The sequence below is a fragment of the Podarcis cretensis genome (genome assembly GCF_951804945.1).
Source record: "Podarcis cretensis genome assembly, chromosome: 6".
NCBI classification, from domain to species: domain Eukaryota; kingdom Metazoa; phylum Chordata; class Lepidosauria; order Squamata; family Lacertidae; genus Podarcis; species Podarcis cretensis.
Window position 1 is genome coordinate 79,905,164 of NC_137175.1, and position 14,256 is coordinate 79,919,419.

General features: G+C 42.2%; 1 protein-coding gene across 4 annotated transcripts in view; it reads right to left on the reverse strand.

Annotated features, from left to right (window-relative positions):
- The window catches only part of COL11A1 (collagen type XI alpha 1 chain), a 270,407-nt gene that overhangs the window by 128,549 nt on the left and 127,602 nt on the right, over positions 1 to 14,256 (reverse strand). For all 4 annotated transcript variants that reach the window (XM_079981011.1, XM_079981009.1, XM_079981010.1 and 1 more), the window contains 9 exons: positions 13,844 to 13,897; positions 13,657 to 13,710; positions 11,450 to 11,503; positions 6,446 to 6,499; positions 6,291 to 6,335; positions 5,127 to 5,180; positions 4,985 to 5,029; positions 4,039 to 4,092; positions 3,552 to 3,596 (listed from right to left, as the gene is read on the reverse strand). In XM_079981011.1, the coding sequence (XP_079837137.1) occupies positions 3,552 to 3,596; positions 4,039 to 4,092; positions 4,985 to 5,029; positions 5,127 to 5,180; positions 6,291 to 6,335; positions 6,446 to 6,499; positions 11,450 to 11,503; positions 13,657 to 13,710; positions 13,844 to 13,897 (459 nt within the window). The remainder of the gene's footprint in view (positions 1 to 3,551; positions 3,597 to 4,038; positions 4,093 to 4,984; positions 5,030 to 5,126; positions 5,181 to 6,290; positions 6,336 to 6,445; positions 6,500 to 11,449; positions 11,504 to 13,656; positions 13,711 to 13,843; positions 13,898 to 14,256) is intronic.

Sequence of the window (14,256 nt, forward strand, 5' to 3'; positions counted from 1 at the left end):
GTGGGAATACAGTGTAGGGGTGTATATATTTGCAATTGTGGATTACTTCAGTGACTCTGAAGTGAAAAGAAAGTAGAGTCTGGTCCACAAACTTTGTGCTATAATATATTTGGTAGTCTTTAAGGTTAGTCTGGGTTAGTGGAGTCTGTAACCTGAAGTGTATTTAACCCAAGGTACCACTGTATTTGCTTTTGGAGTTGACCAAAGATGATGTACACCTAGCAATGCCTACAAATAAATTTGAGAGGATCGAAGAGTAATAGTCTAGCCAACTGATTAGATACAACTGATTAGATCTAAAGCTGTCCATGTTCTTGATTTGGTACACGCTGGCAGTGCCTTTACGTTGGAGATCAGGTGCCCTTTTAAACTCATTTAGGAAAGAAGAGAGAAAGAACTGTTCTGCTCAAAGAGCCAGGTGAATTTTAACATTGTGAGCTAGGGAGCTCAGGGATGGCTGTCTACTGTCTATGGGTTTGATTTGCCCTTCAATGTAGAAAAGAAACCTTATTCCGTGGGCCATTTGTAATTATCACAAGACGAAATGTAACTTTTGGAAATCAAATGTTCCCCCATACAGAGTGCCTGGCAAGAGCATGCATGCTAATAAAACTCCCCTCAGGAGACAGAGGAAAATGGTCCTTGAAATTAAAATGAGTGAATACATGAATGAAGGAATGCAGGTGCAAAAGACTGAAAGTGTAATCCTGGGGATATCTACTCAGAAGTGGGTCCCCTCTCAGCACAATGGGGATTAATCCTCAGTAAGCAGGAATAAGGCTGCAGTCAGAATTAAGTATGTGCCTAGAAAATACTCTCAACTCCAAAATTTCCATCTGCGTTGCAAGAGAGAGTAACAGGAAAAGTGGAGATGCAATGGTTAGAGAAGTCCCTTCCAATTCTGCCCCCAAATTCTTATTAGAAAAAGACTCACTAAAACACAAGTCACTTAAGTCTTTAAAAAAATCAGGAGACCCAATTAAAATTAGTAACCATTAAGCAGCCGAGAAGAAGAAATGTATGCTGGATGACAATATTTTCGGCTACCTAATATTCTGCCATGTGTCCTTTCAAGTTTTCTCTTCTGCAGTAAGTTACAAAAGCCAACAGGCTCTCAAATAATTATTTTCTGCTCACACGTTCATTTTGTAAAAATATTCAGAACTGCCATAGCACAGATGCTAAAGCTAGAATGATATTATGACTTCTTGAAGGAGCGTCTCCACCCCCATCGTTCTGCCCGGATGCTGAGGTCCAGTGCCGAGGCCCTTCTGGAGGTTCCCTCACTGCGAGAAGCAGAGTTACAGGGAAGCAGGCAGAGGGCCTTCTTAGTGGTGGCGCCTGCCCTGTGGAACACACTCCCATCAGATGTCAGGGAAATAGACAACTATCTGATGTTTAGAAGACATGTGAAGGCAACCGTGTTTAGGGAAGTTTTTAATGACTGATGCTTTAATGTATTTTTAATCTTCTGTTGGAAGTGGCCCAGAGAGGCTGGGGAAACCCAGCCAGATGGGTGGGGTATGTATAAATTATTATTATTATTATTATTATTATTATTATTATTATTATTATTATTCTATGCAGCAGTGGAAAACAGCGTTCTCCATCTCTTTCTCCCTTGCTGATGCTGAAAGTCAAGCAAAATGTGTGATGCAAGGCCCTATTCTGCTTCACTGGCTGCCCCTTGTAAGAGCAAGAAGATGTGATCCAGCCTCGTGTATCACCCTACTCATAAGCCCAGCATCAGAGCTCAGCATCTTGGGCTCCTGTTGAGGCTCATGCCCTAGAAAGGCCTCCACTGTTGATCTCCAGAGCCTCCTCCTTGTCCTTGCTGTTGCTCTTCATTCAGCTGTTTGGCCCTGTCAGGTGCATTAGGTGAACGTTGGCCAATGGTGCACATGCCAGGTTCATATATCCAAGCACCACGCAGTGACAGGGGAGGAGTTTCCTTAGGCCTTGCTGTGTGGTGACAGTGTGTGGCTGGCAACTGGCTCAGGAAACGGGAGAGTTGAAATCCTCCCATCAATGCACCTCACCACCCAGACCTCATTGGCTTTGGATAATTTGACTGAATTATTGTGACTGGCAGATTCCATATTTGCTATATTTTAATAAATATATCCTATCACCCATCTTTCTTGTATTGACTCTTCTTGGGTGTGTTGACAAAGAACAGTCATGTTACTGAAATAAGGCAAGGAAAATGTGGATATTAGATAAAAATTGGTTAGTATTATGATCCCAAAAGTCTCTAGGCTAGTGCCTAATGCATCACTAAACTTAGTTTAAAAATAACTGTGTGATTTTCTGAGGTCTGAAAAGCTTGTCTAGCAATTTGGCTTCATGAGTAGATTGTTGCATATTAGTATGAATATTTCTTGTAGAAATGTTAAGAAAAATGATGAAAATATGAATTATATTTACTCATATTACGCTTGATGTAGGCAACCTCTTGGCTTTTTTCCTATCATGTCGTTTACAACCTGTTGCTTCCACTTAGCTAAGAGTTTTTGAATCTGCATCTCCCAGCATGACTAGATACCTGCTCATCTACATTTCATCCGCTTTATTCTTATCTCCAGAAAAGTAAAGACCTTTAAGTAAACTAGGAGGAAGGAACTTGTTTAAGCTAGTCTTGCTAAAATTGCTTGCTAGTACAACAATATGTATAGGTAGTGGAAATATTTTTGGAGTGTCAAACCAATTCTATTGAAGGTCATGGGTGGGGAATTCATACCTAACCTAAAGTCATATATTTTGTTTTAAATGTTAGTGAAAACTCATTGTTTAGGAAATGATGGCATACAGATAAACTGGACACCAAAACATTATTTTAGAAGGATGATCCAATACATTTTTAAAAAATTAGAGATTATTCCTAGTCTGTATAAATTTCAAGGTACTACAGCCAGTTTAGAGAAAAATTCAGGAAGCTTTTGACAACTTAGTCAGTCATATCATCTTCTCTTAACATTTGGGAAAGATTGTGGTTAAGACTTTGCACCAAACCAAAGGCTTGCTCCTTCAGAATTCTTAGAAAGCTTTTGAAATGTGTTTTCTGAGATGTGAGGGACAGGTTTCAACCCTTCCCCACGCTGAATATCCCCAGGGTGAATATCCCCAGGGTGGTTTCTAAGTTGTAATCAGTGGACTTAGCCATGATACCACCCCACATTATTTATAAATGAGTTATGAGACCTTATAGGGAGAGCAGCCACATTCAAGACAACAGTGGTACCTGGGTTGTCAAACCTAACCTATCCCAGGAGTCCGTTCAACTCCCGGAACTGTTTGAAAACCAAGGCGCGGCTTCCGATTGGCTGCAGGAGCGTCGGAAGTTCAGCTTCCAAAAAACGTTCGCAAACTGAACACTTCCAGGTTTGCGGCATTTGGGAGCCGATTTGTTCGGTTACTAAGCCGTTCGAGATCCAAGGTACGATTATACTCACAATTCCTATTTGACACCCATACTAGTACCCCCACACATGTACATAACCAAGGATAGTTACCCAAATTCAGTGGAGACTCTTCAATGGGGTGGTACTTACTTTTTCACCAGGAACGCCAATTGGGCCTTGTGGACCTGGAAGCCCCTATTAAAAAAGAACACAGAGCATAAGGAATCAAAGGCAACAACTGGCATATTTTGCCGATTTAGATGATTCATTAGGGTTCTTTTCAACAAGTCCCCTCTAAAGAAAAAAGAACCAGAGGGTGCAGAAGTTGTTTTGAGAACGTTTACACTGGTAATGAATGGTGTAATATGATCCAGTTCAGAACCTTCTTGACAGGTGTGTCTGTTCTTGTTGGCATTCAGGAAGCTCTGAATGAGTCTTCTCTCTCTCTCTCTCTCCAAAGGATGAAGAGAGAAGTGTGTGCAAGTTCATTGTATGGTATTTTCAAGGTAGTTTATGAAAGCTCACAAGCAAGAATAAGCTCCCTGTGGCGGGGAAATATACACCCTTCTTGCTCTGTATGTTAATGTTTTGTTTTGTTTTTAAAAAGTTTGCAGTTTATGGGTTGCTGAGCACTTACTTGTGGACCTGTGATTCCTTGTTGCCCAGGGGGTCCTGGTTCACCTTGAGGACCCTATTGTGTAAGAAGTACAGAGAGATAATATGAATTATGGGCAGAAACCTTTTTGATGCCATTGTAATTCCACCACCACTTGATAAACTAGTGTATGTGACCTATTTTGACCTTTTGTATTTTCCCTGATGACAACTAGAAAAAAGCATTAATGATCAGTCAATAATTCCATGTTCTCACTTGTACCCCCCGATAAATTCACTGAAGCCTCAAAGAGGAACCTCTAAAGACTTATACAGAGGACAAAATTAACTTTTTAGCCTGCTATACTCAAGGAATACAAAATTAGGTTTAGGATACTTAAGATGCTAATGTGAGAACAAAGGACAATAAATCCAGAAATGTTAATTTAATTGGTATTGTTTTATGTTGATTTATATTTTCTTGAATATATAACTGTACAAACTGTACACTGCCATGTTATCGTGTATAAAGTAGTGGTATAGAAACACTTATTTAAAAAATGTTAACTTAAAAATACAGTACACATGGAAAGGAGTAGACTGAAGGTGACTTTTGGGGGGGAGACGGGGACTCCCGACTCTTCTGAACGGAATAGTATGTGGCATGGGGACCTAAAGGAGGAGGAGCGATGACCAAAAATGGCACACACAACTTCCATGAGTGGGAGTGGGATCCAACCCAATTTAGTTAGTTAGTTATTGCCATGTCCCTTTTAAAAATTTATTGCTGTCCCTCTCCCAATAATAGATAGATATAGATAGATAGATAGATAGATAGATAGATAGATATAGATAGATAGATATAGATAGATAGATATAGATAGATAGATAGATGATAGATAGATGACAGATAGATGATAGAATAGATGACAGATAGATATAGATAGATAGATATAGATAGATAGATAGATAGATATAGATCTACGTACCAAGTTTCCCTTTGGTCCTTGTGGGCCATCAATACCTGAGATTCCCTATATGAAAGAAGAGAGCAAAACCAATACTTGTCACTGCCACATTTGTGGGGAAATTTGAAATGTAATCTACTGCATTTCTTTATGAACGACATACGGGCTGTCCTGGAGGACCGGGTGTTCCTCTTGGTCCCAGCAACCCTCGTGGACCCTGTGGAAGGAAAAATGTAACTTAGTCTTTAGTTCACAAAGCAGATGGAAATAAAATATGGCAGAAAGAGGTCTCCAGAAAGGCCAGTGACAGAAAATGGTACGTTGTTTCATCCCGCCAGTTCTTGAGCGAAATCAGAGTTCAGCTCACCTCTCCTTCCTGTCTCCCACAGCAGAAAGACAGAACTTGGAATGGGAAAGAAGCAACCTGTTTCATCCCAGGTAGGATTCGGTCTTAGTAGCCCATTCCCCCTGATTCCCCCCTTATGGGACAATGTGCAAATGGCACAGGTGAAACAGGATGGTGCCCTAGTGCCCCACAGGGAGTTGTAATTTGGCTTCCCTTCATTTGGCGTACCTGAGGGCTTGGTAACCTGTGGCCCTCCAACCTGTGGGACTCCAACTCCCATCAGCCCCAGACAGCATGGCCAATGGTCCAAACAGCATCTACAGGGCCACAGGTCCCCAGTCCTGATGTACATTGACAACAAACTGATTTGTTTAAAATGATAGCCTTTTCAAGCTTTGTTTTCATTTCCCATCCATGTTTTGAGAGCCAATTCCATTTCTAACTGGAATGATAGCTAATAATGGCGCTTAAGTGACCTGGGAGATACCTTTTCAAAGACAAATTGGGTAACTTCCATTGAAATTGAAGGGGATAAAAGAATATATGTTTCTGATCCATGAGCACTAAGGCTGACTTTTTTTTCTGGAGTCCATCTCTGCTCAACCTTGGCCTATGATGCTCTGGCGATTATTTTCTTTTTCTAGTGGAAGTTACATGCAGAATGTTACATCATCCATAAATTGCCCCACATGATAAAAATCTTAACAATGGAAGGCCTTAAATTTATACACAGGTACACTGGAAACTCCAGAATCAGGACAAATGAGTGTTTTGTTGGTAGTGAAGCAAAAATGTCACTGTCCGTAGAAAAATGTTTACAGACAAAGGCAGTTGCGGGCTGTATTTATCCCTGGGGTATATTTCATTTAGAAATGGTCTTCAAAGCAGAGAATAGCTTTACAGGGACCAATAGATTAACAAAAGAGAACTTCCTGCAGACTACACATGGCAAGTACTAAACAATAAGAAAGCTTTGCTTACAGCTTCACCTGGGAGACCTCTTGGTCCAACTTCGCCATCTTCTCCCTGTTGTTATTAGAACAAAATCAAAGGCTCAGTGTGTGGAATAAACACTTTCTTTAAATTTTACTGTGCATGTTAAAAGAATTAGAGAGCAAAAACCATGAGTAACATACTCTCATTCCATCTTCACCGGGAGAACCAGGAGATCCTTGTGGCCCACGATCTCCCTAGAGATAAGAGAAACCATATTACAGTCACACTTATTGATTATTACTATTATTATATATTTATTTATTTGTACCCCGCCTTTTCCCCTGACAGGACTCAAGGCAGCTTACAGCTGGAAATCAGAACTGTGAAAAACATAGAAAAGCAAAAATTAAAAAAGCAATTGAGCATGGATAGAATTAAAGCTGCACGCACATATAAAATATATTAAAACCACACCAATAATTGCAAATAAAAACAGCACAGCACTAGCCCTTTCAGGCAAAGCAGTCAGTGTTGTTATATTTACTTGTGGGAAAGCTATGGTGGTCTGCTGATGCATATATAATAGGAAAGTGGGCTCCATGCAAACACTGGAGTTTCACACCAACATGACATGACACACCTGCACTGAACAGATACTAATTTCTATATCGCTCTTCACAGAAGCTTCCATTCAAGATTGGGATTTTAAATGTTGGCCCCAATCCAGCATGGAGCTAGCCCATTGAAATAAGTGGGCTGAAAGATTCCTAACTCCGCTCTTGATTGTGGCTTCTGCAGATTTGCTATCAACAAAGGAGAATATCGAAAAGACTGCATAATCTTGCCATGTTTGCTGGCTGTTTTCATGGGTAGCCAGAAATGTGAGAAATGTTCTGTATGAGAAGCATTTTCCTGGATATATTAAAGCTGATTTACATATAGAGACCCATCACTTGAGCCCTTCTGGGGTATTAAAAAACAACATGTGTGGGGTTGGATAACGTGTAGGGGTCCCACCCCCAACTTCCTCATGTTCACCCCAACATTTCCATGTTGAAATCTCCTCATAATTTGAAAGCTGAGCAATTTGGGCTTCCACTCACAAGAAGGATACTAAGAGTGTTCAGCCAATCGCATTAAGAATCTGCCTTCAGACCTTCTGCTCAATGTTAAATATTGGGGGGGGGGACTAACAAGTGTGAGCCTGTTCTTCCCTCAACACAGACAAATGCCTGAATATAGCTTTGGTGACTGCAACATCAAATGATGGCCTGCGCTTTTGAATGACCAATCACAAACTTGACTCTGCAAACAGAAGTTTCAGCTTCACCTGGCATCATCTGATTCAAACACAATGTTGTGCTGGCAAGGTGTTGCAAGTCTTCTTCCTGTGTTGAAGACCAGATGAGAAGGTCATCCAGGTAAAGACAGATATGGATGCCCGGGAGGCTAAGGTGAACCTCCAGGGCAATCATGATATTGGTCAATAGCTGAGGTGAGGCCAGGTCAAATGGGAGGGCCTTGTATTGAAAGTAGTCGTGTCCTACTTCAAATCTGATATATTTGCACTGGGTGGGAATATGGAGGGTTGTGTCCTGGAGGCTGAAGGATGTGAGGAAGTCATTGTGGTGAACCACCTCCCTGACGAAGGGAGGAGACTCTATCCTGAACTTTTTGTCAACTACCCACTGACTCGGGAATTTGAGGTCCAGGACTGCTCTCCAGGAATGCCGTTCCTTCTTCAGCACCACAAATAATATAGAGTATTATTTGCCATAGAAAGACTCTTCAGTTTGGTGGCTGCCATGTTGAACAGGGGTTGGACGCACTCCCACTGTCAAGGTGATGTCTGCTCTTTGCAATAAACACCCTCTGCTCACTCAGAGAGATATTTACAGTTCTTTTTTTGCACATGTACAAACAGCTACAGTTCCAAATCATGCCTCTGAATCCGACGAGTCAGATTCGGGGAGTGGCTTCCTTTGGTTCCTTCTCCAACACAGCAGGCATGGGAATCTCTTGAGACGTTTTTGGTCCCTGCGTTTTAACTCTCTCCTTGCCTGTGCTGAAGGCACCACTTCCCCTTCTGTTCCTGAACTTCCTGGTTGGTGACAAGGCTTTTCAGCGTCAGGGCTCTCTGATGCCACTTGACTGCTCTCCGCCTCCTCCTTCCCATTTCCTTCCGTCATTTCCTTGTATTCCCCTTCTGATTCTCCTTGCTCTGATACTCCCCCTTCCCTTGCCCCAAGGGCGTTCCCTGTCTGTCCCGTGACACCTACAAAAGGTGCTGCTTGGTGAGGCAAGTGAATATCAGTGAGGTTACAAATCTGCGTGGAGGTGGTGAAATCAGTTATATCCAGCACCCCTGAGAGATGGTGGGGAGGATCCAGTGGTCTTTCATTTTCTCTTGCCAAGAGCAGAAGGAGGACTGCAACCTGATATCCACTTGTTGAATGTTGCTGTCATTTGGACTGTTGGAAGATCCCAAACTGGGAGGGTTCCAATTTCTTGCAACGCTGGGATTTGAGGAGTAGCAAAGCTTTGTTCAAGGAGCACTTTGTTTTGTAGTCCCAGTATCTGCCCTGGGGCAGCAATTCTGAAACGGCTGGTTAGAAGGATAAGGAGAGTAGCAGCAAGAACAATGTTTCCAATCCTGAAATGCAACCAATACCTTTCTCTTCTCCTTTGGTTCAGTGAGGATATCTCCAAGGCCTCTTCACCGAATAGCTTGCTGCTTGCCTTGAAGAAGCCATACTGCTGGAAAGCAGTCACTTGGGAAGGGATAGGTATATATATCTAAAATGGAGGGGACAGAGAAGCCAAGATCTGGAAGATGGAAAGTAGGGTGAAAAGCTGTTGCTCCAAGGGGAGAGAGGCTTCAGAGAGGGAAAGGGAGAGAAAGGAGACTAAACAGCAAGAACAAATGGGGCAAAAAATAGTCTGAAAAGATGAGAGAGTGGGAACCAAGAGTGACATGACTGCTTTGTTCAGGCAGGAACAAAAATACTGATTGGGAACTTCCACTTCCCAAAGACTTTCTTCTCCTGCCTCATTATCAAGGTGGAGCCAGAGCCCTAACTCAGTGACTCTATGATGGCAGCTGGAAATTGGACAGTGACCATTGTGGGCTCCTATTTCAAAATTGTGTCTATAAGAGGGTACAGTGGTACCTTGGGTTAAGTACTTAATTAGTTCCGGAGGTCCGTTCTTAACCTGAAACTGTTCTTAACCTGAAGCACCACTTTAGCTAATGGGGCCTCCCGCTGCCACCGTGCCGCCGGAGCACAATTTCTCTTCTCATCCTGAAGCAAAGTTCTTAACCCGAGGTAATATTTCTGGGTTAGAGGAGTGTGTAACCTGAAGTGTCTGTAACCCGAGGTACCACTGTATTCATGGATGTCTTCTTACCAGCTCCCTTACTAAGAAAATATAACTAGTGTATAAAACCATTTAGCTCCTACTTCCCAGCCCCAACTTTTATCCTGTTCAATTCAGAGTTAAATGCTCTGCCAAACATTATATTGCGAATGGATCTTGAATTCAGAGTTTGTGGTAGGACACTTGATTTCAACTGAACTGCAATCTTTGTGTTCTATTATGAAACAATGGCTGTCATTCTTTTTGCATTTGAAATGCTCTGGTTTAAAAATAACTATCACGAATCGAGAGGAATGTGTCAGAAGTCCTTACTGCAAGGTATTATTAGTGTGGATGGTTCCATATTTTTGTATAAGAAACATGCCAGCAATATCCAAGGCTTTGAGAAAGAGAAAGTGAGGTAAAGTTGCTTTCATCTCACACCTAAAGGTCACAAAAATATTAACTCAGCCACACCATAGATTTCCCCCCCCCTCAAAGACATTTTGAAAAGGTTTACTAAGCCATAGAGTAGCACATGCCATATGTACAACCAGTGCTGAATTTACAGTGCCCTCTGCTGGTCACCCACATTGTTGATTTTTATCTTAAAAATGCATATTTCTCAACCCCCGAATTTTTTGTATTTCATGTACCCCATATTTGGGGGTCACTGAAACATAAAGTTTTCATTGCTAAACGTTTAATACATTGGTATGGAGAATGATATTGAGAATGATATTGAGAACCATACATTGGTAAGGAGAATTGATATTGAGGATAATGGTTTGCCAGATACAAATGCTCCTTGTTAAAATAAAATAAAAATGATTTTCTTTGAATGTGTGTCTTTCAGTGTCACTTCCCAGCATGCACTGCTCTTCATCCTCCATTGGCATCATGTATCATCTAATAATGAAAATTCACACTCTGAAAATTCACAAGGACTATATCTTTTGATAGTTTTCCATCAAGAACTTGACACAGTGGAGTAGTGGATCACATCACTTTATCAGTTAACATAGTGATATGGATCTATTTGGCCAATAAGGTGTGACTTAGGTTTGGCCTGTTTTTGCTCACAGAAAATACTGTGCAATGGAGCATAAGGCCAGGACTATTTTGAGATGAGTGTGAAATGTATCTCAACGGTAGAAGCTTGACAGCAATAATGAAAGCAAATTTAAAAGTGGGTAAGTACTTTTGGAGCAATTTTAACCACACAGGTGTGCCCTTCTTATTTCACCATGCTATTTTGTCCTTGAGGAAAACACAAATTTGTATGCCAAATTATCAGGTACAGCCGAGAGTTGAACTAGGAAATTCATAGTGTCTGCCCCAGGCTAGTAAGCTGCATATACTTTCAGTCTTAGAGCTCCCTTCAGTCAAATAAATAGGGGTGTGCAATATCAGCCCCTGTGATTGGCAAGCTGTATGACGCTTCTGGATTGGCTAAGATGCGAACCAGTGCTGGAAGCAAGCCCTTCTGTATTTGCCTAGTCAACAGAACAGTGCTTTCTTTTTGTTTCACTTCAAACTCCAGGTTCCACTTCAGACTGGTGACTTCAGGTTGTAGTCAATTTGGCTGTTAGTGACTTCCCTTAAGCATAAATTGTAGTCTGGCTAGCAGGAAGGATGCCAAGACAGTCGTGCAGAAAGCGTCAATTGCCTGCAGCCCTATACATACCTGGGCGTTAAATTCAATGGGCTTTGTGCCAGAATAGGGTGGCATTGGAAAGGTATTGGGTACGGAAAAAAATGCAATTGCTTTGGACAATAGTTTCAGGTGAAATTTTACTATGCCCACATTCTTACAGGCTTTCAGATAAATGTGCATCTTTTCTTACCCTGTTACCTTTTTCACCAGGTAGACCAGGAAGGCCATCAAAACCTCTGTCACCCTAGTGGAGAAAACAAATAATAGTTTTAGCAATTTGCTGTTCCATTTTGTAAGGGTCTGCAAATCTATTTAACTGTGGGAAACAGTTGCCTTAAAGTTGGCTGTTGCTTGAAGCTGAATGCATACACCTAGAATCTAAACTTGATATATAGAACTGAAGGTGTACACCATCCTCAATAGACACAGGTATCCTATTTGAGAGCACTATCCATTTCATCTGATTTCATTGTCACATGGTGTGTATGGGAAGCAATACATAGGAATGCATCCAATGCAGTGCTAAGCAAGGATTTCTGTTTGTGCAATGGGACCTTCCTTCCTCTCCTATGATTGCAGGCACCTCTCACCCTACCCTCCTTCAGAGTGTTGGGGGGGCAGAACAAATTTAGGGGGCATTTGGAAGGAGGGCAGAAAGCCCTGTTGCACAAGCATATATCCTTGCACAGGATGCTTACTTAGCACTGCCTTGGATACAAGCCACTGAAGCAAACAAAATAGCTCTTTAAAATCAACTAAGACAAGCAATTTAGGATACTATTTATCCCCAAGTGGGCACAATGTTGTGCATGGGAAGGGAACAGCCTGGGGCTTAATGGAGACTTCTTCCCTCAATTTCTCTCCTTTGGGTGAGTGTGCAAGACTATATGTATGCTACAGTGAGCCAGTTGTTACTCTCATAAAAGACTCATGTGTGTTGCCCCAGGCAACATTTTAATTCCTGTCATGAGCATGAATGGCTCATGATCTAGGGCTATGGTGTGAAAGAGCCTGGCAGAGCATGAGACGCTTAATCTCACAGTCGTGGGTTCAAGCCCCACATTGGATGAAAGAGTCGTGCATCCTTGTGGTCCCTTTCAACTCTACTTGTTTGTGAATTTGTGATTATATGGAAAGTAAGAATGGGCCTGTCCTTTAAAGGAGTGACTATTGAAATGTGCCATACTCCCAAGGACCACACAAGGAATGGAAGGGACCAAAGAGTATACACAACGGAGCCTCTATACCAGGGGTAGGCAACCTAAGGCCCGGGGGCCGAATGCGGCCCAATCGCTTTCTCAATCAGGCCCACAGGCAGTCTGGGAATCAGTGTGTTTTTACATGAGTAGAATGTGTCCTTTTATTTAAAATGCATCTCTGGGTTATTTGTGGGGCATAGGAATTCGTTCATTTTTTCCTTCAAAATATAGTCCGACCCACCACATAGTTTGAGGGACGGTGGACCGGCCCATGGCTGAAAAGGGTTGCTGACCCCTGCTCTACACCATGGGTAGGCAAACTAAGGCCTGGGGGCCGAATCTGGCCCAATCGCCTTCTAAATCTGGCTCATGGACAGTCTGGGAATCAGCGTGTTTTTACATGAATAGAATGTGTCCTTTTATTTAAAATGCATCTCTGGGTTATTTGTGGGGCATAGGAATTCATTCATTCCCCCCCAAAAAAATTATAGTCTGGCCCACCACAAGGTCTGAGGGACAGTGGACTGGCCCCCTGCTGAAAAAGTTTGCTGACCGCTGCTCTACGCAGATCCCTTCCTCTACACAGTTGGTCCTAGGTGGGGACAGAACAGGGACAGCCAAAAAGCGTGCCATCCAATTGCTGTGGACTACATCCCCCATCACCCCTGACTGTTGCTGACTGAGAATGATGGGAATTGTACTAAGAAAAACTTGGAGGGGGGGAGAGAGACATTGTCTACCCAGTGCTAGATTGTGCCCATCCAAAGATAGAAGCTTTTTGACGGCCTTAAACTTGATTCAAATTTCAAAGGCATGAGAAACACATTCAGTTATGGTGAGCGTGGCTGAACCTGTCTAGCAACAGCCTCTTTGCACAAGGAAATGTTATAAACCAAAACCCATCCATGCCATCCCCACAAGCTGCAGCTCCGACTAGTGTTGTGTTAAGGAGCACCCCAAAGCTACCAACACAAATGCCCACGATCCTTTCAGTTGCACCAGTGGGTGTAAAAGTGCGGAACCAGCTACTTAAACATCTCGATGTGATCCATGAATTGTCACTCGTCGTTCCAAAAAGCAACTCTGAAAAGTCCGTCAGATTTGAGCCCCATTTGTAAGTTTTCAATGAAGGCATTTAGCACAGGCACAACCCTGGAGAAAATGCATGCAAAATTGTTTTGAATGTATACCGACTCACCTTGGAACCAGGTTCCCCTGGCATCCCTCTGGCTCCATCTGCACCTGGACGACCCTGAAACGTTTTTGCAAAAGGCAGAAGTTTAATACCAAACCCGAAGTGTCAAGAGTTAATTTGCCGTCATTCTGGGATTCAGCGAGGCTTCCTTTCACCAAATGTGAGCTGCCTCGAAGCACTCAATACCTACCCTTTTGCCAGGTTTTCCGGGCAAACCAGCTGGACCTTGTATACCCCGAGGACCCTGAAAGAAAGACATATTCACTATAAGCACGAAAGATAAATCACAAGCACCATGAAGGCTTTATGATTAATTACCATCCACCTCAAATTGAGGCCCTAATGCCCTCTGACATGTATTAGAAGGCCACTGAAGGCTGTAAAAAAAAAAAAAAAACATTTTTTAAAATATCAATTTCTAGTAAAAGAAAATAAGAAGGAATAATTTATTAAAAAATCTTCCAGTAATAACTATCTATAAAATATTTGGCTGCAGGTGTAGCAGGATTTATAATTTGTTTCCAGGGCTAAAAACCTATACAGTGGGATTCTTTGACACTGCGTAACAGTGAGTAACAGAGACGCGGGTGGCGCTGTGGTCTA